This window comes from Amblyomma americanum, chromosome 1, assembly GCF_052857255.1.
Source record: "Amblyomma americanum isolate KBUSLIRL-KWMA chromosome 1, ASM5285725v1, whole genome shotgun sequence".
Lineage (NCBI taxonomy): Eukaryota > Metazoa > Arthropoda > Arachnida > Ixodida > Ixodidae > Amblyomma > Amblyomma americanum.
The window spans coordinates 166054227-166080967 of record NC_135497.1 but is presented as its reverse complement, the minus strand read 5'-3'; the positions used below and the strand labels follow the sequence as shown (position 1 = coordinate 166080967).

At 47.6% G+C, this 26741-nt stretch overlaps 2 protein-coding genes across 2 annotated transcripts in view; one reads left to right on the top strand and one right to left on the bottom strand.

The window, feature by feature from the left end:
* LOC144114127 (uncharacterized) overlaps nt 1-18747 on the bottom strand; it is a 93328-nt gene extending 74581 nt beyond the window's left edge. The window contains exon 1 of the mRNA XM_077647637.1: nt 18607-18747. The gene's annotated coding sequence lies outside the window, so the exon portion shown is untranslated. The remainder of the gene's footprint in view (nt 1-18606) is intronic.
* LOC144114126 (uncharacterized) lies at nt 14125-25320 on the top strand. Its single transcript, XM_077647632.1, has 4 exons — nt 14125-14418; nt 18632-18938; nt 19794-20025; nt 22646-25320. Exons 1-4 carry the CDS (start codon nt 14350-14352, stop codon nt 23790-23792), a joined length of 1755 nt encoding a protein of 584 aa, XP_077503758.1. The 5' UTR covers nt 14125-14349; the 3' UTR covers nt 23793-25320.
* The last annotated feature ends 1421 nt before the right edge of the window (nt 25321-26741 follow it).

The following is a 26741-nucleotide window of genomic DNA, read 5'->3' as shown; positions in this document are numbered from 1 at the left end:
CAACATATCAAAAAAGAATTTCTTGCATTCGAGGAAAAACACGTTGGTTTTATGGACGACTTTTATACTGATCGTTCAAAAACGGATGTTTACGTTGGAAGCGCACATGCAGGAGGGAATTTGAAGGAAATAGTAAATCTTCAACAGTGTACATCGATCTTCACTGCCGAAAAGTTACACCAAAGCCATAGAAAAAATAGTAGCCATAGAAAAAGTACTAGACGGGAACCTCATAAGCAGTATTATTTACATAGACTCCTTAAGTGTACTTGCAGCTGCCCACTCTAGAAATGCAATCTCATCGCTACTTGGTAACATCATACACAACATAAAAATAGCCACAGCTCAAGGACAAAACATCAAACTGCTGGGCATCCAGTCATCTCGGAATTAAAGGCAACGAGAGAGCAGATCTGTGTGCTTCTCAAGCTCGTGGCAAGCAAATAAAAAGATTATCTGCCGTCTTCGTATAGGACACACGCCTCACACACAACTTCATACTGACAAAACAAGACAAGCCACAATGTGAATTATGCGGAGATGAGCTAACAGTAAACTCGAAACACAGAGGAAAAAGCATTATGCTATTTTTTAACACTGAACACATACCATTACATCCAGCATTGCTCTTAGGTGAAAATGCCCTTGTTGACTTTTCACGTGTTTTAAACTGTTAAATAGAGCAATTACTTTAAGCAAATTGTAGTTTAAAAAAAATAAAGTCCATTTATTTCAACAAACCGAACTTTAAGCCACACCTCGGCCGATTTCTTATTCCTGAGAAGAAAACTGGGGTCTTCATTTGATTGTTGGGAGCATCGAGATCTTTGTCCAGTCAAGGATGGTCGCTGAGGTTACCCGATCCTTTTTAAAGCTTGTACTATTAACTATTTCTAAAATTTATGCTCTTTGTGATCACCAGATAGTGCGAAATCACTTTTTAGGCTCTTTACAACACCGTGGTTTTACACCTTTTCTTGCACAAATCCTGCACAAAACAATTTTCTATACCTTGAATTTGGCGCATGATAGCCTGAGATGTTTATGCGCCACTAAACCCAACTCAACACAACACAACACAACACAACAGAACACGACACGCTTGTGCGCTTATATCAAAGAATACTTACTTGCTAGCGTTAATGGCAGCAAGCTTCTGTTTTTGCTGATTGCGTTTGAAAAGTTAACGCTCGCAAAGTTGTCGGCGATCCCGTTGCACCTAGCATTGTACTTTATTACTCACCAGAAAGCCGCCGCGGTGGCTGAGTGCTTACAGTGCTTACAGTGCTTACAGTGCTCACACAGCTGCTGACCCGAAAGACACTGGTTCCATCCCGGCTACGGCGGTCGCATTTCGATGGAGGCGAAATGCTAGAGGCCCATTTACTGTGCGATGTCAGTGCACGTTAAAGAACCCCGGGTGGTCCAAATTACACAGAACCCTCCAATACGGCGTTCCTCATAGTTTGGGACGCTTTGGGGCGTTAAAATTCATAAAACGATCACATATCAATGACACCACGAGCAAAATGAAACCAAAGGAGACCGAGAAGAGCGTAGCAGGCTTAAAGACTTCGCAATGCGATGGCGTGAGCGTAGGTGACTGACATGAGAGGAAAATGTGCCTAGGATTGTCAAAATTCACTTCTGTTGTTTGCGCTACCTTGATAAACCCTTCGTGGCCGTAAATGCGACACTGCGTGGCATTTAAGCGTCATTGCACGCAGAAAACCTGTCTGAGTGGACAAAAATCGTGCTTAGCATGCTCTGCTCGTCGAACAGGCAACAGCCAAAGCCAAAAACAATACCGCTGTGCTTCTATTTTTTATTTCGCTAGCGCGGCAGTAGCAGCAACGGTGACTGCACTGCAGGTTAACACTTTTTCACTCGTGTCTTTGACCTAAGGGTTACATGTGTGCCGCAGTATCATTGAAGGTATGCGTGTTTATCATATACTTTGGAGCAGCTGGATACCTCATGTCAAATGTGCTGCCTCTAGAACAATATAATCTCTCTTCCTGGAGGCCTCAACATCCGGCGGTTTCTTCATGCACCACTGTGGAATAAATGCCCCCCTTCGAAAAGAGCGGACCCTTGCAACCGGCCGTGTATTTACGCGAGCGTGACGTCGGTAGGAACACTGACCGCAGAACTGGCTCCAACGCTTTATAGATTCGCGCGAGAGCGCTAAATGTGCCCTGTTTACGTCCTTACTTCAGTACAGTCTCGAATCTAGATATGAAGACGCTTGCGCTCTTCGTTCTCTTGGATTCTGAATCGCTCTTATCGGTCTAAGGACGTAATCTGCACCTTTCTTGAAGCAAGCGACATAACAAAGCTGCGACAGACGACCGGAAGCCACAGGAAACAATTGTCCGCTGCATTCTAGTTGCCCTGAAGGTTACAGCTCACCTTAGCAACAGTTCACGCTGATCAACCGTTGTTCCATCTGCGTCTCTCTCTCTCTTTTTTTTTTTTGGACCGCGTAATCTTCACCAAGTGTCAAGGTCTATTCTCGCAGCGATGACCATGCATTGCTTTGTCTTTGTTGTCCAACTCTTGTAGCTCATTCGTGAAACACTCAGAGCGGCCGCAAAAGCTTATGCACATCGCCGCAAAAACTTCGGCGTCGCTACTAGTGACAGCCGCAACTTTCTTGCCCCTCAGGACAGAAATTGTCTTGCGTTAAAAAGCAAACACAAGAAAAGCACCCACCTCAGTTATTGAGCCTTGACTGAAGCATGTTTACGTGCAATTTAAACACTGGGCGCCTTAAGGAACGCCAAACTGGATTATTTTAACCACCCTGTGTTCTTTGAAGTGCGCCGAAATCGCAACTAACGGGCGTTTTTGCATTTCGCATCCATCATAATCGGGCCGCCGCATGCCGTGATCGAACCGCAAACCCCGTTAGTCCAGCAGCCGAGCACAGTAGCTAGTGAATCATCCCAGTAGGTCAACTACTAAAGTCACGTTTGATTCGATCATTTTGCGCAATCTTCACACAAGAAAAAAACAAACATTGGTTAACAATTGTCAATCACCTTCTCTACAATATTCTCTACGGGAGGCCTTAACGACAGTTTAACCTCGGAATATCCTATGCTAACTTCGTTCACGCTATTCTTTAACGCATGGAAGAATAAAAGAAACAACTTAACTTCCGATATCGGCAATCAACGCTATGAACGGCATTGATAATTCAGTGAAACTTTATACTTCGTGGTTACCAGAGTCATGCGCAATTCTAACGTTGAAAAGTTGTGGGAACAAGACTGAAAAGAAGCAAAACGATACACCAGTTGCTGTGCAGGCACGTGTCACATCAGCGAAAGATTGCACCGTGACATAATTAAGCATAAGAAATATAAACAAGGATGCGGAATAAGGCGAAGTGTTTAACAGCGTTTTCACACGTTCTTTTTTACTCAGCATTCCGATGTGAGATGACTCAGGGGCAAAGCGCCGTTGACCTACCCCGTCGTGTCAGTGGACTTCGTCGCCACATGTCTGTCATTTTGCTCTACATAGATTGATCCTCTATATCACTGCGAATACATTTCCGTATCTGAACGCTGGAAACAATTGTCTCAGTACAAGACTGAATACTACGAGGCTGCGCCGAGTATCTAAAAAAAGGAAATTTCGTTCATTGTTGAGTGCAGTCGGTGTGACATGTCGTCATGATGTTGCAAGAAAACCGCGCGACTTGTTTTTTTTTTTGGTTGCCCTTGCAGCATGAACTCGTCTCAGTGCTAACTGATAGCTCTGTTAGCCAGGAAACCTTCAGCAAAAGTAATGAAGAAAAAAAACTCATAACACGGTTGCCACAATGTAGCGCGAGATTCGACGACAGCTGTTGAGGTATTTTAACAGCGACATGCATAAATGTGTAGTCACAACGCGCTCTTTTCAGTTTTCTAGACGTACTCGTTCTTCAGTTAGCGCTGATTTCCAGTCCGCCTTTACAGGCGCGCCTCTCCTCGGGCGGCCGGATCGTGCTGCATTCCACTGATCTCGCCATTCTCTCCTTCCTTCCGCGGAAACGACTCTTCGGATGGTTCCCGTGGCAGCCACCCTCAGGTTGCGCCTTCTTACGTTCTCGCCACACTGCCTTCCTTCCACAGTAACCATCCTTCGCGTTTTCCCCAAGGAAACGCACCTGACGATTACGCCGACTACTACTACTACTACTACTACTACTACTACTACTACTACTACTACTACTACTACACCAATGACGAAAAAAGGAACGGCACTAAGCAGCTGCCGCTCTAAAAGCTCCTATTCTTGCGGCCCTATCCCTAAGCAAACAGGTAGCAACAATAGCTGCGATACCTTGTTCCTCCATCCTTTTGAGAAGGCTCACAGTCCAGTTCTCACGACCAATATGACCAATGAACAACAGGATCACACTGCGCTGATGACAGGACGACTAGTACTCTCTGGCCGGCCAGTCTCACAAGACAGGCTGCCGAACGTCGCCCCAGTCATTTGTCCGAAATGAAGTCATTGACTACTCAGCGGTAACATGCTTCGCCTGCGGGCAACTACTTCGTAAAGTCTGAAAAACCTCCCCTGTAAAGCCATCGCTGCAAAGTAAGGACGATCATAGAGAATTCTGAGTGAGACACGGGCAGGACTATCGATCTTTTTCTACGCGAATGTTCCTACATTTCACACTCGTCGAAACATGATACCATGGCCCACAAAACAATTGTCTTAAATGTCAATTTCTAAGCACTATATCGTACAAAATGCAACTTTATTATGGATGCCTCAGCATTGAAAGTGTAGTCTGTCACGAACACACAACCTGAACAGGGAATATCAGGTTGCCTTGTCTAGAGAGCAGATATAATAACAAAACATTAACATTTAAAAACAAGGCCAGACTGACAGGGCACCCAAAACAGTAGAATCAGATCCGAATTCAGAGCTCACAGGTGTGCTCAGAAGTCCTACCCTCCAAGACACGGGTCATCAGACACCAGTTACAGATCAAACACCCTTTTCAGTTAGCTGTCGTAGAATAGGACAAATGAAAATTAAGATATTTTTAAAGTCTCAAGAAGTTTCCGCTCATTTATCATCCTCAGGCTGCAATATGATTTTCGAACATCACAGCACCCCCAGAGCGTGCAGTCGAGATGCGCCCTCTTGCTGCTGGCCGCAGAGGTTTAGGCAAATTAAGGTGCACAATCGCCGGGTGTCGGTCTTTGATTCGGTTTTTTAAAGGTTAAGCCTGTCGCCTGGGTAATGTGAATATCAACGGAATGCCATGGCGGTGTCCTTTAGCAGTGATCGATTCAGGTTGGTTTTCCCAGAGGCGGATGAGTGATCGAAGGCTGCACACCGAATCTACAGTCGGAATCCCCAGGGGGAGTAAGTGGCGTTCCTAGTGAAGGCATACGGTGTTTGAATGTCTTTAGCGGTAGTCAGTAAAGTCTAGAGCACGTCAGCGTTAATTTCTTTGGATTATTCGGATTTACGTGCATTTATACACGGTGTGGAAATATTTGCTGTGGTTTTACGCGTGAAGAAATTGTTTCTGGCGTGCGCATGCGCGAAACGCGGTGGTGTTCAAGAAGGAGAAGAAAACCCCAGCCTTTCCCCTCTTTCTCGTGATGAACGACTGACAGCGACGGCAGCAGTGGCCGCTTTTTTATTTCTTTATAACCCACATGCATACAAAGGAAGTATCGGTGCCAGGAGATGGCGTAAATAAGAAGAGAAATGGAAGCAGTACCCAAGAATAATGGCCGCGCCACTCAAGTACGCATCGGAAGACGCACGGATTCATTGACACCACATCACTGGACGAGCACGCGATCAGCACGCACAGCGTACACTGCACTCAAAATCCAGATTGTGCCGCTCTAGATAGGCGGGCATCTGCACAAACACGTTGCAAAAAAAGGAATGAAGAAAGATATGGACACCCGCAAGCTTTATTATTTGCCTGTTTCTTAGCGATCTTTGATTGGTGAAATTCGCGCAAATCACACACACACACACGCACACACTCACACACACACACACACACACACACACACACACACACACACACACACACACACACACACACACACACACACACACACACACACACACACACACACACACACACACACACACACACACACACACACACACACACACACGCACACGCACACGCACACGCACACGCACACGCACACGCACACAAACACACACACACACACACACACACACACACACACACACACACACACACACACACACACACACACACACACACACACACACACACACACACACACACACACACACACACACACGCACGCACGCACACACGCACACACACACACACACACACGCACACACGCACACACGCACGCACGCACGCACACACACGCACACACACACTATAATAAAAAGCACGTGGGAACAACAGGAGCTTTCTTCGGCCAACCTCCGTCGTAGTTTGCAGGACGAGGTATTTCTTTCTCTGTGGAGTGAAATAGTAAGTTGTAGTATATAGTAAGGAGACATACGGTCGAACAGAAACCGCGGCATTTGTTGCGTCTTTGATCATGAGCAAATGAAGCGCGCGTCTTTTGGCGCGAGGTGGAGAGCATTTGTTGGGTCACGGTGCCAAGGGTGATCGTGTCTTCAAAATTATGAAAACAGGCAGTTCTACTACTAACCGCTGGCTACAAATGCCAAGTTGCAACCACCGGGTTTCTAACTGGAATAGTTAACTACAAAAAGTTTATATTCAAAATGAGTTAAACAGCCTACTAGTTAACGTGAATCACCTGTTTTCTGATGTCCACCAACACTAGTATTACAGTGCCGCGGAAATGATGTTGTTACTGCAAAATAATCTCGTTTTTAAAGAATTATTGGCGGGCTTCCCTGAAACATCCGGCCAATGTGCCACTCACTCGGAGGCTCTACCTTACTACGTGAATAAGCGTTTAAGTGACAAGTGCTGTGTGAGTGCTTTTCTTTTGATCCTTATCATCCTCGTCTGGAGTAGACTGCCAGATGGAGTGCCAGGCTGACTTCTCCAGATACATGTCCATCTTTTAAAATCGTGACGATGCTGCGCAGTTCGTAGCAAATTCATCGGCTTCGTCGAATGCATCGAGTCGTTTCTTGAAAACAATATAACTTTCCAAGTTCTTCTTGCTCTCGATACCAGCCCGAGCTCGGCACAACAGAATTTCTGAAGATCGCAATAATATCGATATTTAGCGCTCATCAGGAAATATTTTTTTTTAGTGCGCAAGCACTAAATTACCAGATCTCAGATTTCGCCGGTGTTTGTTCGCAGCCACAGGCAGGTGGCAAGCCTCTCGCGCTGTGCGTTGGTCGTCTTCATCAACTTTATCCGTGTGCAATTGATCTAGAACAGACCGCTATCGCATTCCCATATTAAACCGAGCCGCGAATGAAAACCGAAACTATAGTGAAAATACGTGCGAGTGCACCTATTTCGCATTTTTCCTAACCGTGCTATATGAACCGTCACTTTTTTTACCAGCCACTTGGCCGTCAGATTTGCGCGTCGATCATTCACCTTTTATGAGGTGTTTTCTTGTTGTTATTGACAGAGTACTTTGAGCTCTTAGTTTCAGTCAAGTAGTATTAGTTAGAATTTGACGGTAATTTAGGACGGATATAAGCTGGTCGCTATGGCAAACTGAAACCCCAACCTTTCGGCGTAACGGTTTGCCTGAGAAACCGGATGGAACCATTTTAAAGCGTTTTTCCGCCGATAAAACCAAACACACTGGGCTCAGGGACGAATTGAAAAGAAAAACAGGAAAAGGTAGCTTTTGTGCTTACATCTGTCGAGCAACAGCGTTAACGTGGAGGCGAAAATACGCTATACTTAGGGTCACTTAAGGCATCTTATCGAGCAAATTTCTCCGTTCTTCAGGACAATTATCACCAAAATGAGGAACGGCTTCTGCTAGTTCCTTGTCTTATCTTTCCTCTCTTTTGTCCTCTGTGTTTTCCTTAAGTAAGGAGCCGGGAGGTGCGGCGGTAGGGATGAACGGCCTGTTTGCCATTTTGGCGGGGCTTATGCTTTGCTGTGAAAACAAGTCGCGTTTTCAGACAATGTTTGTCTGCGCACTTTTGGCGGTATTCCAGCGTTATCTCGCTAGGACATCGCAGTCTGAGACCGGCTCGGGGAAAACTTCCTCCACGCATGCACGCGGTCCGGCTGTTGCACCGCGTCACCCGCGGTACAATAGTGGAGCGGGCGAGGTTGGTCTCAGCAACCTCAAACTATATTCTGTTGCACCGCGAAAGCCATTGCCAGTTGCTCTCCCGGCATTGCGATTAGGGTAACGGTTACATACCGAGGAACTTCACTGGAAGCAAGGCATTTCTTGCTAGTTAATCCTCCATATCAATATAAATGAGAGACTGGACACGGGAGACGCTTGCATGCCCCACGTACCGGTTTAAAGTAAAATCAGCGCAAGAAGACTCTGTACTTGCTCTCTTCGCACTCGCTGGCGGATTTATTTGTTTTAAGGCGAAAGCCTTTAATGGCTCATACTCCCGGTCGAGATCCTGTCCGTCCGTTACATCCTGGAGCACCCTCCCCCGCACCGGCGCACACCTTCCTCGCCCCTCGGCGAGAGGTAACGGCACCGAAGCTCACGCCCTTCCCCGCACCGGCGCACACCTTCCTCGCCCCTCGGCGAGAGGTGGCGGCACCGAAGCGCATGCGCAGCTGCACATAGCAGGAGTGACGTCACCTGCACTGGCAGGCGGAGCGAATATGCGCTGCGACGGCGCTCCTTCGCCAGACGTGTCGTTGGCGTCGAGTGAGTGAGTCGGGGGCTCCCAAGCGGCCCAGTGATTCCGCACCAAGCGGTTCGGACAAGCGCAGGAAGGCGGATTCCCCCAACACCAAACGACGGAAGATAAATGAACGAATGCGACAACTGCGGCTCGAGGCTTCTCGTGGGACTAAGGCGAGAGAGGCCTGGCCATTCGGCTGTGGGCGCCATGCACAATGTCATGGAAATAGGCAGTGGAATGGCCACAGGCTTTCGCCGAACAACTTTAGAATTTCCAAAGTGTCCTCCTAATTCTTTTTTTTTTTTTGAGCTAGAGTTTTAGACAACTCCTATAGCTTTTTTACCGTCGTCCTAGTTAGGAAATTAAACCGGCTATAGGCGCGTACCGCTCTTCTTTTAATAAGCAGCACATATTTTTAATACGCTGCGGAACACGGCGGCACGCGTATGCGCTGCAAGGAGGATTTATGAGCTAGCGCTTTGTCGCAAGCGATCATGACTTTGTGTGTCGGTTTGGCCCAAAATTCTACAATGGCCTGTAACTTAACGTATCGGACGAAACAGTGTTCATTTATTCAAAACAGCGCACTGGCAAACAAAACGACAAAAGATCACTGAGCGACTGCACTATGAGAGGAGGAGAAGGAGGAGGAGGAATTATCTCTTTTTTCAGCATAAATTTACTGCCCTTGATACGCGGTCAAGCGCCGTTACTGTTCCATAGGTGGCAGCAGACTGGGAATTCAACGGCAGTATTCGTGGACACCAAATGAAAAAAAAAATGCTCGCACCTTGAGAGCTCAGTCGCCTTGCTAGAACAGCGGTGCCACAAAAAGTGCCAGCGTTGCGGAATTCAGGCGCAGTGGGGTGACTAAAAGACTGCGTAATTGTGCCTGCAGCACAAGTAGCGGTAAGACTTCGGAAAGGTCAACTGTGCCAGAGTGTGAACGGCAAATTTCATTGAAGCTTCGCGGACGATCATCTTGGACTTTCATGGAGCGCGAGTGACACATCGCGGACAGCGACAAATTCTCGCTGGGCAGTGCACTCCACAGCTGCACATATCGTTTTTCGATGAATTTGCATGCGCGTTTGTCAGCTGCTGGATTCGGAACCGCGAAAAGCATTTAACGGCATGCTGCAGGATAAACCCCATTGAGATTGATACAGTGGCTGTCGAAGAGTTATATGATTAAGCTCCGACAAATGAGTCGAAGTGGTCGAATAGGCCGTGGTCTCGTTTTGAATTTTTTTTATTATAAAGGGTAAAGACAGTCACTCGTTTTTTTTTTTTTTGATGGCTGAGAACCTTTGAACTGCCTTGCCGAGCTGGTGAATCCGCTTAGAGGGTAGATCTATAGGAATTTCTCTTACATAGAGCCCTTCGTTTTCGGGTTTTATTTCTTCCAGAAATCGAGGGGTAAAAATCGAGCGATGTTTTGAGAGCTGAAATTCGAGTACAAATCGGGTTATTCAGCAAATGGTTCCACAGTTCGGGCGTTATCGGGTCATATATAGTTTGTAGTAGAAGGCAATATGCTATAAGTCCTCGTGTTTGTGCAGGGAATAAAATGCTATAATTTCTGTACATTGTTCTGTAATTAACATGGAAACAGCAGGTTGCACTATAAGCCTCCCATTGAATCAGATATTTCTTTTTTTCTCATTTATTTGAAATATTTCGCCGCGTATGTTATCAACTGCTGCGCTGCACGTCTGCATCCTGGAAACGCCGACCTTGGTTTAAGGGGGTTTGACTTCCCAAAGCGACTCAGGCTATTAGAGACAGTGAAGGGCTCCGGGAATTTCGACCACCTGGGGTTCTTTTACGTGCACTGACATCGCACAGCACACGGGCCTCTAGAATTTCGCCTCCATCGAAGTTCGACCACCGCGGCCGGGATCGAACCCGCGTCTTTCGGGCCAGCAGCCGAGCGCCATAACTACTCAGCCACCGCGGCGGCGAAACGCCGACCTGCCTTTGTACACTGCCACATTCATTGCAGGAAATTGCGATCACTTTAAACCCAGAAGAGTCTTGAAGCAGAATGCCGTCAGCGCGAGTGGCGCTTGATACAGTGATGCGAGTTAGACGTCTGGTCAGTGCCCGGGACTTTTGCTTCTCGCTTCTAAAGCCTACTGTTCGCACTTGGCTTCAAATAATCAGCGTCATGAATAGAAATCATTAAAAGAAGTTTAATGATATTAGTACTGAAAACACTCTACTGAATGTCAAATTAAATGAAATCAAAGAAAATTAAGTTTACTTCACATCCATACATGATGTAGGTGGCACAGACAAAAAGACGAAATTTTCGGCTTGACGGAGGTCTGTGCCCCTTTCGAATTTGCATATACAATAATGCACACACAAGACTGGCAACAACAAACTAACATAGTTAGGTACCCTTATACAACAGTAAGAGGGAAATGTACGTACACGCAATGAAGTGTAACGCGAGCAGTATGATAATGCTGGCTAATTTGCCTGCGGTGTCTTCAGCTTTGTCCACAGAGAAATTAAATGTCCTAGACGGCTTAATCTGGTAGAGGTGGAAGAATCGGGTATTGCCGGGCTTTACCTGAGTACGAAGGACCCTACGTATGCATGGAACTAAGAAGTGGCAACAGCTGTAACAAACATCCGGCGCCCTTAGCTTGCCTGGATTACATGTCGACAGATGATGAACTCGCCTCCACACGTGCCCCTTGTAGTACATGCCCGCCGGGACCATGTTTTAATTGGCTCCTGGTTGGAAGCAAGAGTTTCAGGTTACGTCGCACTAAGTCGATTTAATGGGGTTTATTGCAGAGAAATTCGCCAATACTACACTCGCTGAAATAAAAAAAAAATGAAAAAGAAATGGTTTGGTTTATTGGAGTTTAACGTCCCAAAGCGACTCAGGCTATGAGGGACGCTGTAGTGGAGGGCTCCGGAAATTTCGACCATCTGGGGTTCTTTAACGTGCACTGACATCGCGCAGTACACGGTGTCGATATCCCACTTAATCCGCCGAGTTTCTGGACACCACCGGGCATGAAGGAGCATGACCTATGTCGTCTCACTCATGCCTTCATCCTCAGCCGCTTTCTGTTCACGCTCCCCTACCTGAAACTCCAGGGCAGAGAAACCTCCATCCTGGATGCCATGATCCGAACAACATTTAAGACAGCACTACACCTAGCCCTAAATACCTCAACCGAAAAACTCCTCCAGCTAGTCCTACACAACACGATAGGTGAGCTTATCGAGGCCCACCGACAGACACAATACATATGACTCGCGAGAACCACCACCAGCAGACACATCCTACACATCCTCGGTACCAGGCTACCAGCCACGGATCCCACACAGCCCCAGGTCCCCCACCAAATTGACCGCGAACTATTAAACATCTCTCCAAAAACATGCACCCCACCTACCACGAACCCCGCCGCAGAGCTCACGCACGGGCGCTCCACAAACACTATGGCAAGGAACCGGATGCCGTGTAGGTGGATGCCGCATGCACAGGCGAACGCGGTTGTAGCCATCACGAACCCCTCCCTACAAGCGATTGCCGCTCTTCAGATATCCCCCACTGCCACTTCGGAGGAGGCGGAAGAGGCCACCATTGCCCTAGCCATCTCGCGCACGGAGGCCCGGTATATACTATCAGGCTCTAAAACTGCCATACTATATAAATTTTGCTTGCGGGAGAATTCACGTCCCTGAATTTCGCATACTGAACTCCCTCGCCGCACACCCGCCCCGCCACATGGAGCTCATATGGGTGCCGGCCCACTCCGGGAATTTCGGAGACGATGCTGCCAACGCTTTAGCCCGAGGTTCTCTCAACTGGGCACCGGCGGCCTCCGATCTAGAGTTCTCACGGGAGCGCATGCATTCATTCAGTGAACTGACTCAGGCCTGCAAAGCCGAGCGTCGGCTCTACCTCCCACCCCGTCCCTCCCTCGACAGTTATCACCAGACACTTTGGAGGCGGCTCCAAACACGCACCTTACCCTCCCCTTATATACGCTCGCGCTATCACCAAGTCCACACAAACCCCTCCTGTACCCTCTGCCACCACCCCAAAGTCACTCTCGATCATATCCTTTTCCTCTGCCCGGCGGATCCTCCCCCGCGGGGCCTGGGGTACCTTACCACTTGGGAGGCTCGGGAGACCCTACTGCGCTGCGAGGACCCGGCCAAGCAAGCCATCGCCACAGACCGGGCTGCCAGCGTCATGAGCCTCCGGGACATGAATGTTTGAGTGCAGTGGGACCGTGCGGGGGTCCAAGGACCTGCGTGTCGTAAACTCCCCTGTGTCTATTAAAGTTTTCACCACCACCTCTAGCATTTCGCCTCCATCGAAATGCGAGATCGAACCCGCGTCTTTCGGGTCAGCAGCCGAGCGCCACAACCACTGAGTCACCGCGGCGGCAGAAAAAGAAATACCTGTAGTGAAACTCAGTTCTAACGCTGCAAGCTCGTCTTAGCAGTAATTTTGCCTTCATATGTCGCCGCAGCAGTGATATCGATCTTGTTATAACAATTGCGCAACGTGTTATCGTGCTTTGTTTGCACTCCAGGCCTGTGATGGAATATTTTTCGCTAGGAGTTCGTAAGGCAATCCCTTGTAATACGTCGAGTGTCATGCGAAACCAGCAATTCTGCATTTGTCTTAGAAGTAAACTCATTAGTGTGGCATCATTCGTAAGTGGTGCTGTTTGAGAGGAGGCAACTTTTCATACATAATCGATAGCTGGTTTTACGATTCACATTGCCATCACAAATCCCCAACATTCCTTCCTTTTCGATCGTTGTGCTCGTATACTACTTTCCTTTTTGTTTTCGATTGTTGTGATTGCCTACTTAGGTTTAATGTGGTTCAGCACGAGCATACTATCGCCTGTTGCCTATCTCGCCGTCTCCTTATTGCTTATTGAGCCAGACCGCTCATCGCCGTGATATCCACGTCTTGCTGAATGGCATGGCAACTTCTTTCGGACAGGAAACCTTATCGTGGCCCGGGCAAGCCCCGCGGGCCAATGGTATGAGCAGTGGCGTGTACGGCACCCACAGACGATGCGGACATTGTACGTACGGCGAGCGCGCCGCTTATGGATACGAGAGGAACAAAGAACCTCCGCATGGCAGGGGAAACACAGAATCGCAGGAACTCAGCGCGCCACTCTGTACACGCCGCCTACTCCATCGGTGATAAGCAAAGACAATGGACGCGCAGCGACGAATTGGCGCCCGGACCTGGTCGATACTCGATGGCCGATAAGAGCGCGCTGCGGCGTTCCAGAAGCCATAAGGCCGTAGGCGCAGCGCGCCCAGGAGCAGACACGCTTCAGCCGTCGTCGTGGAACGTGGTCCGCAGCTCTAGTCTTATTATCCCTTCCGCTCCTCCCACAGCGCGGACGCTTCCGAGCAGGTGGGCTGCCCTCTGACTGCTGGAGAAGTTGAGACCAGCCAGCGCCAGCACATCAGCCGAGCATTTGCAGCTGAAAGATTGTCTCGCGAGCCCCACTGTCCCGCCCAAGCCGTCCCATGGTGATCAAGAGCGGATATGTGGACGTGAAACTGCCGCCGAGCGCCCGCAACAGCTCCACTTGGAAGGTTCGTGCATCCCTCACACGTTTGTCTCTGGACTGCTGTGTCGCGCACGCGCTTTTCTGTCGACGTCTCAGGCAGTGAAACTCGTCCAACATCCCGCTTTCGTAGCTCAGTAGCACTATAGCGCGAAAGCACTGAGCTTTGCCCTCAAATTCGATGATCATTGCCTTTAGTTCTGCTTATTACTTATTTCGTTCTACTTATTAGAAAAAATTATTACAGCCTTACTTTTTGAAGAGTGCCGGTAGCCTAAACCACTTGGATCGCTATGCAGCGAAGAGTAGAACAGGTGGTAACCAGAAAACGCAGAGTGCAGACGTGGCGTCGTCGCGCTTGCGATCAGGTGCTGACCTCCTGATCGCTGGCGTTTGCTACCACTGCTGTTTGCATGCCTGGTGATTGTACGAGCAAAGTTCTTGATTATGCCACTCGTTAAAGTGTTATTAACGCCAGCACTAGCTATTATTAATACTTCGGTGTTTTCAACTGTACGAACAACATCATCATTTTATCTACTTATTGCGCTTCATGCAGCCGTAACAAGTTGGTTTATTGGTTTATTGGGGTTTAAGGTCCCATAGCTACTCAGGCTATGAGGGACGCCTGTAACGAGCACCGATATAAATAACCGTAAAAAATCTATATTAAATGCCAATATGCAAACCAGCCAGTGTTTAAGGAACACTGTTAGCGTTTACGCCTCTGTCATGTGGTTTGAAGTCGGATGTGCTTAAAATTATATTACCCTAGCTTTGCTATAGCTGAATATGAGTTAGTCTGAAAAGAACTGAATTGCTTAGCTGCATTCAGATATTAACTATATAATAAGTCGCAGAGCGACCTTATTCACAACGAAGTTAGCAGCACAATAGACGTAAATTTACAATACGTCATCTTTTGCTCACCAATACAAGAAAAAAAGCTCTGTAAAATTTTACCCATTTCAAATCGCTCTGGAAGCTAAATAAATTGGGACAATGGAACTCTTGGTAATTGGCGTGACAACAAATGGCAGACATGCAGAAGCAAGCTAATATTACTATGAGAGGCTGATGAGACAATAAAAACCTCTCCTTGTTGCGTTCGTCCTCACTACCAAAAAGTTTAATCTTGAACTTTGTTAATTTTTCCTAATAACAGCAGACATCTATGCTGTCTTGATCCAATTTTCAGCTTAGAGAACTCTGTTGATTTCTGGTGCTCCTAGGCAAGTTAGGCATACTTTACTCCATTAGGCGAGCGATCTGACGACTTTCAGAGTAATTATTGAATGAAAAGGACACTGATTCGTCAGCTGATCACAAGAGAGTGCTATCGCCGCTCATTTAAATGAGCAGGGAGGTGTCCCTGCATAATGTCCGTGCACAGCTGCCGCTTTTCGGCATAAGTGGGCAGGTTATGCTACATGTCGTATGCACCTCACCAAGACCATCATTGCTATTCATTTACGTAAAGGCGGATACCCAGGAAAATCACTGTAAGCTAAAATAAAACGACACAAAACGAAAAGCAAGGACTGACATTATATAGACCATTGGCTGTTGCCCTGAAATCTAGAAATACTGATCACTTTTCTTATCAAGCTTATATGCGTTAAAGTATGAGCATTTTGAACTTCTGTTAGAGTTTCATATCACATAAAAAATTTTTCACACGAAAAATGCACTCTTCCGACGAGCCCATTGCCCTGTGGAGTAAGGTTTTTCCACAGCATTTTGCTCTGACCAGAAGTACCGTCTACGATGCACATTTGACGTCGTATATACTTGACGGTTCACCTTACATGAACTAAGGTTTCAATAGGTACTCGATAATTTGGCGGTAACTAGGCCAGCCGTACTATTTTTAGAGCTGGTCATCTTCAGGCATTTTGAGGCCTTGATGTATTTACTGCGTCAAGCAGGACTACTTGTTTTCGGCCCTCTTGAGAAACGGCAAAAGTTTCAATTGAAAAACTGTTGAGCATCACGACTAACACCAAACGGCTGTCATTCCAAAAAGAATGGCTTTGCCCCAAACGTTTTTTCTTCATGCATTAAGGTTGAGCGCTTGATACCCCAGAAGCGCCCGCGATCGTAGAAGTCGGCGCGCTGATAAGGATGACTGCTGCACTAGTGAATGAAATAGCAAAGGCATGGCAGCGGGCGCCGCCTGGCCTCGACTTCTAAAACAAGCGTTTATAACGTAGGCTTTGAAATTTTAGCATGCATTGTTGTGAAGGTTTTTTACCGGAGCTTTGAATGAATCTGCGGTAAAGAAAATGACGGGATTGAGGGCTTCCTTCAAGAACTTAAATCGCAACTTTCACTTACTTCCTAATTCGCTGTGCAATTTTCTGATCCATGGCAGAAGGCACACTGTCTCAGTTAAAAAAAAAAACTTTCTGGTTCAATTTTTCAGGGCTGTCCAGCGTTGAAACAATTCAAAATTTAATGCAAACTTTTTACGCGCCAGTTAAGTAATAAAATATGAACATAATTGCCAAAGGCTGCGCAGAATAATATTGGTCCAGTTTCATTCTTCAAAAGTGGACATTTTCCCTCTGGTTTCTCTTCGGCGAGATTGGTAATGTTTTGTGGTCTTAGCTGTTTGCTATCAGTGCTGTTCGTCACATTAATTTGTCAATGCTGGCAATGGCGTCGAAAGCCTCTCGCTGCTCTAAGGAACGGTATAAAAGTGTTTTTCCCGCTATGTCATGTAAAGAACTTTGCTCTGTTCTACGTGTTTCAACGGAGCAAATTCGAATGATGTGAAACGGTGTGACATCCTTGTTTAGACGCGATGTGTAGCTCATTCCGCAAAACGCCTCTGATTTACGCCTGGAAATGTGCCGTTTTTATTGCGCCAAGAGCACTTTGGCGGCTACAGGCAACCCCTTTCGTGACGTGCGCGTTACATGTCGAGGGTACATCGAGGTGAGGAAAATTCCTGCCATTGTGAACGTGAACGCCCATTATTTGGTACTCTATCCTTTCAGCCCAAACATTGTTCCACAATGGGGGGAAATGTTGCACGGCGCCCGAGATAAGGGACTCGGCGGTCGCATTGTCCTTGCCAGATTCTGTGACACTGAAATAGTGGAGAGTTCTGGAAAGTGGAACCGGTGGCGCGCTTGTTGCTAGCTATCGTCCCCAACGTCAACAGCGGTAGCTACTGATGGTAGAGAAAACAACAGCGCCAGTCCTTACAAAATACGGCCTTCGGCATGACACAAAACGTCAGCCTGATAGTGCACTATAGGGATTGTAGGTACTACGCGAGTAGTCGTTGCTAATCAGGGGCGGAATACTCCCGCTATTCCTACAGGTGGCGACCTGGTGGCGTTGCTTTTCGTGCTCGCTTCGACTCGCCAGGGACTTTCCCGATCATTCTAGTACTTCCGTGTCACGAAATCAGACAAGGACAATGGAGAGATGAGATCAGAGCGTCCCTTATCTGCGGAGCCTTGCAACATTGCCTCCAATCGTGAAACAATATTTGGGCTAAAAGAAGAAGCGCAAAAGAATTAAACTGGGAACGAATTTTTCCCAAGTGCAGTCCTAGGCGTCCTTCTGAAATGAGGTCATGCTTGCTCACGTTGCACACCCTGATTTATTATCACTGAAGTACGGCACTTTCGAGGAGGGGGGGGGGGGGGGCATTGGTGTGAGAGATAGCACGAGAAAGGTGCATTAGAGCGATAAATGAAGAAAGCCATGGTGATTGGTACCGCAATGAGAGCCGGGCCCTGAGTTCGTTAGACAAAAAGACGGCTGGTGAGTAAGCTCACGAAGCACGCAAGAAAAAAAAGAAACGATTGCGAGAATTCGCGTTTAGAAAAAATAAAACACAGTGTCAGAATTTACCTCGCAGTGCTGGCTTTTGATGTGAAGCGAATCGCGAACAAGGGTCCAACAAGAAAAGTGTCATGACATGCGCTTACCTTTAGACATTAAAATGCACTGAATGATGTTTACAGATGACAACAAGCAGTACTTGAGACCCCCAATTTGCACGGCTGTTTTTTTGCACTGTGGAAAAACTCTGACGTTGGAATGGCGATATTGTTCACATTTAGTTAATTCAACCTTGCGGAAGCCTGCCAGTTGCGCATTATTAGTGCCGAGGAGGGCACTGATGTAACCCGTAATGATTTTTTCCGCCCTTAACATTGCCACGAGCGTTCGTTGTGACTGTGGGCGCAAACCTTACCGGTCGTCTTCCCTGTGTGGCGCAGAGCTGGAAGCGGAAATGGGTGGACCTGACCCAGCTGGAGTCGGCGTCGGGCCAGCCCTGCGACGTGCTGCTCGAGGTTCGCGCGAACCGCAACTCGGGCGTCCAGGCACGAGGCACGCTTTCGCCCAAGACTGCCCAGGTGTTCCGCTGCGGCTCGCACTCGCGAGAGTTCGCCGTGGCCATACGGTCGGGTCAGCGGCCGCCCATGGTGTTCCTGGCGGGGGAGAGCGAGACGCAGAGCCAGGAGTGGATGGCCGCGCTGCGAGCGCTGCTTTGGCCGCCTGTGCCCATGGTGGAGCTCGAAAATGGTGCGGGCACATACATCCCTGCAAGCGCAGTTATTATACACACAGCTCTATCTATGATCGCGGCATAAAGAAAGAAGGAAACATAAAAGTGCACTGAACTGACTGTTAACTGTTAAAAGCGTGGGTCGTTTCATTGCGTTTTCACTTCTAGCATAGATACCATCAGTCGGTTTTTCTCATAGGCACGAACATGAAGAAAACCTTTTTGTACAAGGACCCGCCGCGATGGGTTCGCGGCTGTGATTTTCGGCTACTGAGCCCAAGGACGCGGGATCCAATACCGGCCGCGACGATCGCATTACATTGCACAGTACAGGGCCATTTTTGCATTTCAATGCAGGCGAAATGCTAAAATTTTCTCGTGATTTGCGATGTCAGTACACGTTAGAGAACCTCAGGTGACAGAAATTAACCCGGATCTCTCTATCACGGATCTCTCCGTCAACAGCCCGTGTGCCGCTTCGGGACATTAAACTTCACATACCATACCATACCATACCATACCTTACCATACCGTACCGTACCATACCATACCATACCATACCATACCATACCATACCGTACTGTACCATACCGTACCGTACCGTACCGTACCGTACCGTACTGTACTGTACTGTACCGTACCGTACCGTAGCACACTAGACCACACCACGCCATACTGTCTCGTAGGGTACCGTACCATACCGCACCATACCATAATTTTTTTTTACAAGAAGAATTTAGAAATTACAAATAGGTGGATGCAACGCGCTATTATGTTTGCATCGGACCCTCTCGAGGTCGGGGCATGAACGACGCCGCAGCCTTTCGCCACGGGCGTAGGCACTAACAGAACCGCCTGCGCTCTGTTCGCAGTTCTGGGCTTCAAGTTTGAGGCGTCGCTGATTGACGACGCGTGGAGCGGCCGCGCGGGACTTCTGGGCAGCTACGGGAACCTCTCCATCAGCGGCCACAAGCTCATCCTGACCCACCCGCACACGGAGCACGTGATACAGGAGTGGTACCTCAATACCCTCGTCCGGTTCCAAGTCTTCCGCAACAAGCACGAGGCCGACCACGGCAAGCTGCTGGCCATCGAGTGCGGAAGGTGAGCGCGAGTCTAGGCCTGGTCTTGCGCTGAGGGATGTACAGTCGGCAGTAAAAGTTTACGAGGTCCGGGTGTGCGAGAGAAAAAAAGAAGTGATTTCGGAGCAGTCACTCAAGCCGATCGTCTGAAATGCATCCAAGCATGAGGGGACGGGCATGCTCCACCCGCCGGCGTCAGTAGCAGGTTGGCAGGTATCGCTACATTAATTTCTTTTTTTTTTCCGGGCACACCCAACCTGCAAACATTTGCCGATGGACGTAGTGCACCGCATGGCGACCTCGCTGCTGGTCTGCGTACCGCTTTATGGAGATCCTCCCGCGTGCCGCAGTCTTTGTGCCTGTGACGCTCCCTCGTGTTGCGGGGTTACCGCTGTGATCTTAGTCCCGTTAGCGTTAACGAGACATCTCTGTGTGGCTTAGCATGTACGACACACGTCGCCATAGCATGCCAGCCGGTGCATGGAAGCGGTGCATGGAAGCGGGGCGACAACACGCTCATTCGAGTGTGTGGGTGCTTCGTGTTACTTTATGCTCGGCGCATTGAAGAAGTGCCATCTTATCGGCATTGTTATCTCCTGTATATTTGTTTAACCTAGTAGACGCAAGCCGGATTTATCAGCTCGATTAGTTTGATCTCATACATGTTCCAAGCTTTTTCTGGGCATTTTACGCACTCGAAGGCGAAAGTATTCGCGGCACGATGTTTAACATGATTAAACTCTTGCTCCCGATTCAATTGCACTTACTCACTTAGTTATCAAATGCAGTTACAAAATTTTATTCTCATTGTGCTATTAGTTAAAGAGAGCAAACGTTCATGAAAACTTTTTTGGACATTTTACAATAAATTAAATATAGAGAAACAGACTTTCGCGATTATGTCTGTATTCAAGAGCTTTCCGAAAAACATTTTTCTCAAACAACATTCTCTGAGACGAAGACCAGCTTCTAATCGATGCCTGTGTTGTCGCTGTCACGGACGCGCGAAAACATTGTAATGTTCTGTGAAGTTAGCTCATACTAAAAACTGAACTCTCATCCCCACTTGGTTCCAAGGAACAATGGCTAGTATACTGAAAGAATACACCAACAAAACTACATCACTGCTGAGACTGCTTCATTTATTTTTGCTAATGGAGTGCAGGCGTGCATTGAAATAAACAGCGGTGTGCGGCGTTCTCCTTCAATTCATGCTTTACCAAGCGGAAAATACAGTTTTGTTAGTTTATATGCGATAGTTTTATAGATACGTATGCATATGGACACGCGATTACTAGCAGCTATTTGTGCTGGATAATGCATTCCACTGTTAACACCGCAACGACAAGACAAAAACGGAAGGGAATGCATACACCTTTGTATGTCTTCACTTCTGTTTTTCGCGTTCAGTTGAGCTGTTAATTGTTTTCAAACGCCTTGTATGTTGAAGTCTTCTAGGACAGGCGTGCATGCAACCAGAGCGCAGCACTTTGTTTCTATTCTGTCCCCGCCTATACAAAGAACCCAAGCGTGAAAAAGGATGTGTGACTGCATTGCCGCCGATGCCTGTAGAGCACTATCACCGTGTCACCCACAGCCGTTATCGGCGAGGTCGCACGTAAAGGCGCGCGTGAAAGGGCGGGGAGGTATTTGTATAAGAGCGGAAGAGGAGGGAACGATAGTTGAGTGTGTTGCCAAAACGTTTCATCCCTTCCTGCACATAAAAGCCCTCCGAACGGCTATGGTTTGGCGTGTGCGCGCCTGTTTTTAAAGATATATAAGAAAGGAGAGTTCCGCTCATAGCTGTGTTAACAGTGGTCGATGCAGCAGAAAAAGGAGAAAAAAAAAAGGGCAGCACTTATCGTAGAGCAAATAATTGCTGTCTTGCTATTGCTTGTTTTATTCGTTTATCTGAAAAAGCACGCACCTAACTTCGCCCTGGAATGCGTATTTCATTATCAGTTTCTAGTCTGTAACATGCTTTCGGCACTGTAATAAAAGCTACGGGTCGGCTCGGGCTTATCATCACTGAAAGCAAAGCATTGGCAGGTCCCCAATGCCGTCGCCTGCCCCGCCCTGCGCATGGAGGTAACCGCGTCGATAACTCCGGTGGTTGTCGCTGAACGTGTTGATGGTGTCGGTGGTCACGCGCTCCAGCGTTCTCCTCGACGGTTTGCACGTTTGCATTCCGGGGTGCCAGATTTCAAATGCTTGTTTCGTCTTAAACGCTTTTGCCTTTGACATCAGTAGACAACAGGCCTGTATCCGAGGAAATGTTTTGCCAGGATTGGGAAGGAAGTCTGTGCATGCAAAGCTTCACCCGACGAAGCAGTTTGATATCCAAGAGCTGTAACGTAAAAGTTCCATTGTGTAGCCGCCTGGGGCTCTTGACTACGCATTCCGGTTGCCCTTAGAAACCGTTTCAATGATCATCTTAGGGTTGTTGACAAACAGGAAAGTCCACAATTTCACCTAAGGCAAATAAAATTTTAAACCATCTTTTTATACGCCACATAGAGGAAAAGGAGGTGTACATGCGGCTGCCGCTTCAGCTTGACAACCAATATGAAGTTTGCTGCATTGATTGTTTATTCTTTGAACAACAAGTGCTTCACCGCTTTTATGTCCCCTGTCCTCCACAGTGAGAGCTCGACTGGGAGGGGCGTGCTGCACTTCTACTGTCCCGAGGCACTCAACTTCGTCTACACGCTACGTGGCGTCGTGCAAGGCATCATCAAGCGCATGCCTCCAGAGCAGTACAGCTGGAAAGAAGCGCAGGAGATGCGGTGCCCTCCGCCTGCCCGGCGCGAGAACTCGGCGCAGCAGCGTCGCGCAGCCGCCATCGAAGACAGCAGCGGCTACAGCGTGCCCAAGTCCAACGCCATCTCTGTGCTGCACATGCCCACGTTCAACGGGCCCCTGCCACCTCCTCGGATGGAGGAAGTGCAGCAGGGCTTCCCCTGCTCTCGGCAATCGCACCTGTCCATCTCCACTTTCGACTCCGGAATCTCGGTTACGTCAGGGCACGTCGACAACGAACTCGAGTCGCCTGTGAGTGACGTGGCGTTCAGCGTCAGCAGCGACATCAATGAGCGCATCTACGAGAAGCTTGATGACGTGCTGCTCAGGAGAGCATCGCTCGAGAAAGAGCGCGACATACCGCCCCCGCTGCCTCCCAAGACTCACAGGCGACGCAAGTCGGAGCCGGCCAAGCCGGCAGTAGTCGAAGAGGCGGCCGGCGAAGTAGAGTCCTCTCCCAACGAACGGACTCTGAGGCCGTACTCGATGCCAGCTGACATGACGCCTTATCCAAAAGAAGAGGGCACTCATGTGTCCCCGTACGGCACGATCACGAAAGCCTCAACCAACCAAGTCACTCAGGACAATGAACTCCCGGAGCAACACGCTAAGAATGCGGATGCTCTCCAGGGCGCGGAGGAGCACATCATGGAGGAGTCCACTGACTGCCTTTCCGAACATGGTGCAAGGAAAGGGGATGCCAGTGTGGAATGCGAAGGAACCGCGGTATCGCTAGGAGACTGCGCCACCGCTTGTCAAACCTTTGAAGAGTCCACTGGAGATGAGAAGGAATCGGGGCACATTAGCTGCGTGCTTGAGGCTGCTGGCGACAAGTACTACTTTCGAGCCCTCAGAGCTGGGGGGAATCTTGAAGACGAAAGTGGAAGGAAAGAGAAGCGTTCCTACTCCTTGATCGCGTGTAATGATCACGTGCGGAGGCAGATGAGCCGACAACGAACCTTTAGTTTGCCTAGCTTGTCCATACACTGATTTTCATGTAACCTAGCCGCTGTGTATTAACATCGTAATGTTATTTATCAACTATACAGTCTCAGACTAGTGTACAATTCCATGCACCTTGGAACAGTTGACGAAAGGACTTTCTTGAGGTTGCTTCAGCACACCATTTTGTCTTGTAGAGTTCACCGCGCGCGTAACAGTTAATATTGTACGTTTTAAACCAAGCATAATGACCCGCTAAAAGGCATCCGTTGAGAAAGCTTCACACGTACGCTGCGCTAAATATCTATTACTTAATTCCGATGTATTGTGTTGATGTTGCTATTTATGACATTACTTTATGACATTACTTTTTAACTAAACTGAACTAAACTAAACTACAAGGTAACTAAATTGAGAACACCAACTACGAACGTACGCTATGTTGTAAGGCACCAGCACTGGCTAGTATTGCGTTTCTTTGTTCCCAACAACGGAGGAAAACATTCGCTCTTGATGAGCACGTTCATGTATCTTAAAATAGGGCTATAAGCGAAAAGAAGCTAACAAGCTGCTGTTCTTCAATAACTCAGGTGTTACTTGGAGTTGAAAAGGCAGACAACAGTCGGTGCGTAAATAGAGACATCTTAAACTGCAGCTGCTTTTGCAACTTACCGTGACTGCTAAAAGAAAGAGGTGTTTCTCATCCCCCTCAAAAGCGTGCACTCGAAACGTGCGCACGCGGCTTCAAGCATTTACATTCTATGACAATGCTACTAAATGAGACTTCGAAAAAATTTTAACGCACCCGGCGAAACAGCAACCGTGCAGTCAATGAGCAGTGTGAAGATAACGGCGCGTCGTCATGTGTAGAAATACAAATGCCATATTCACGGCAACCAAATTGCGCTCACTCAAGGTGTTTCTCTTCAGTCAAGGGGTTTTTTTTTTATGACAGGAAGTAGTGCCCCTACCGTCTTTAATCTCACACTCACAGGAAGCAGCGCTAAATATCACAGTCTGCTTTGTGTGCATAGTGGACTGCATTCGTGCATTCAGAAATGGTCGGCTGAGCACCTCCTTAGCCTTTTGCCATCAACTTGTTTCGAGGCTGTCAAGACGGATACTCACTCTCCCCCAAATCCAACCGATCTTCTAGCCTGCGCTACCGTTGTACAAAACTAGGGTGCGCCGTTTCCTTAAGACGGCGCTCGGTGGCATTTCTCGTTATGAATACTCCTGTTCTCATTTCCTGAGACAGGCACACTCTGCCCTCTTTCATGCTTCTAGAAGTATGTTGGTGCAGTTAATACGTGCGAACCTTGTAGACAACAAAGCAGGAAAGGTTCGAATCCATTGTTTTAACACTTAAATGTCGCCGCATTGGCGTATCTCAGTTGTGGAGCCATTTTGTTTTTAGTTTGAGCCTGAATGTGCAAGTATGTCACAGAGTGTTTCACGCTGAATCTGCTGTAAACATCGAGAGGAAGGAACGAGTATGGACAATTTGTATATATGGACCATTTTCATTCTGTATCATAGATTTCATTGCCAATAAAGTCGTATTCAAACCACTTGACATACTGATTCGGTGAATTTTATTACACGGCGGCCCTATTCGTTCAGGCAAGGTATCGTGAACACTGAAAAGTGGATAAGAACAGATGCAGCCGGATGCGCTCTGGCAAGCTGAAGTACATGGTACGCTGTGCGCCTCAAGGGTGCACTGGACATACACCGCATGCTCGAAACAAGGCACACGAACACAACAGGACAGGCGCCATGGACTTGGCGCCTGTACTGTTGTGTTCGTGTGCCTCTTTGGTCCTTGTTGTTTTCGAGCCGTCCTGACATCTTCAAAAAGCTATGCACCAACTAGCCCAAACCAAAGTACTTCTTGAGCATCGAAACAAGGGTATGTCCATTCGCTCAGACAGCTCAGTTAAAATTGAAATTACAATTTTTGTACTTTAATGCAGTCGTTCATACCCAGCAGTTCTGGACTAAAGCGTTTTTCAACGATAAAGAGTTTATGAACGCAATTTTTTTTCATATATGGTAAGATTTCATTACATCAATCAATATACCTGCACGTCCCACCTTGGCAGGCTTGCATTTTTTTTTTGCTATGAACGTTCTCGCTATCGTCAAAAAGGATCCCTATTTATTCTCTACGGCAGTCTTAACTACTCGATGCGAGCGGCGGAAAAACTTTAAAAGAAAACTTTTCTACGCATCGAAAGAATGGGCAATTACCTTCAATATTTCCACAACAGTACTTTTTAATATTCCAATATTCAAATTTTTGGTCCAAGAATGCTGCACTTGTTTCGGGTGGTGCGGTCGGCTATCTTCGCAGACGGCGCAGAATGTTGATCAGCGTCTGCGAACACCCCTCACTTTCGGAGCACATGATGCACTGAAATTTAATTGAATTTAATGTCTATCTTTAAAGCAAATATAAGCAGTTTCTACCATGTTTAGAAAAAAAATGGGGTTGGCCCTATTTGATCAGAGATGCTCTTGAGTAAAAAAAAAATCCTCCTGATAAACAATGATTAGAGCACCAGCCTTAGAATAATTCAAGGGACTCTGGTCAGTTGTAGCGCATCACTTGCACAGCGAACGACACCCTGTTGTAAGATCTTAAGGTGTTGCACAAAAGTGACACCCTGTTGTAAGATATTACTGCCTTGCACAAACCACTTGGCACTCTCGACAAAGGGACGCAACAGTGTTTTGGACGTTCGTGCAGTGTGCTGCTATAGTTATTCATTATCACCTCAGGAAAAGCAGTCAGCGCTTTGAATAGCACTGTGCCTGAGAGGTTTCCAAGGGATGTTGATAGCACATGGTGCGTGAAATTTAACGCGCCAGCTAACACCTGATGTATTGTATTAGAAAACAAGGAATATACACGATATACAGATAAACCACTTTTTTTTTACTTTTTGGTGCTTACTAACTGCGACTGCCTGCATACGATAAGAACGCTAAGCA

What these genes read in the sequence shown, in the direction of transcription:
- LOC144114126 (XM_077647632.1), top strand. Translation starts at nt 14,350, where the DNA reads ATGGTGATCAAGAGCGGATATGTGGACGTGAAACTGCCGCCGAGCGCC. An exon ending in GCAACAGCTCCACTTGGAAG is followed by an intron (nt 14,419 to 18,631) that starts GTTCGTGCATCC and finishes TGTGTGGCGCAG; the next exon opens with AGCTGGAAGCGGAAATGGGT. An exon ending in CTGGCCATCGAGTGCGGAAG is followed by an intron (nt 20,026 to 22,645) that starts GTGAGCGCGAGT and finishes TGTCCTCCACAG; the next exon opens with TGAGAGCTCGACTGGGAGGG.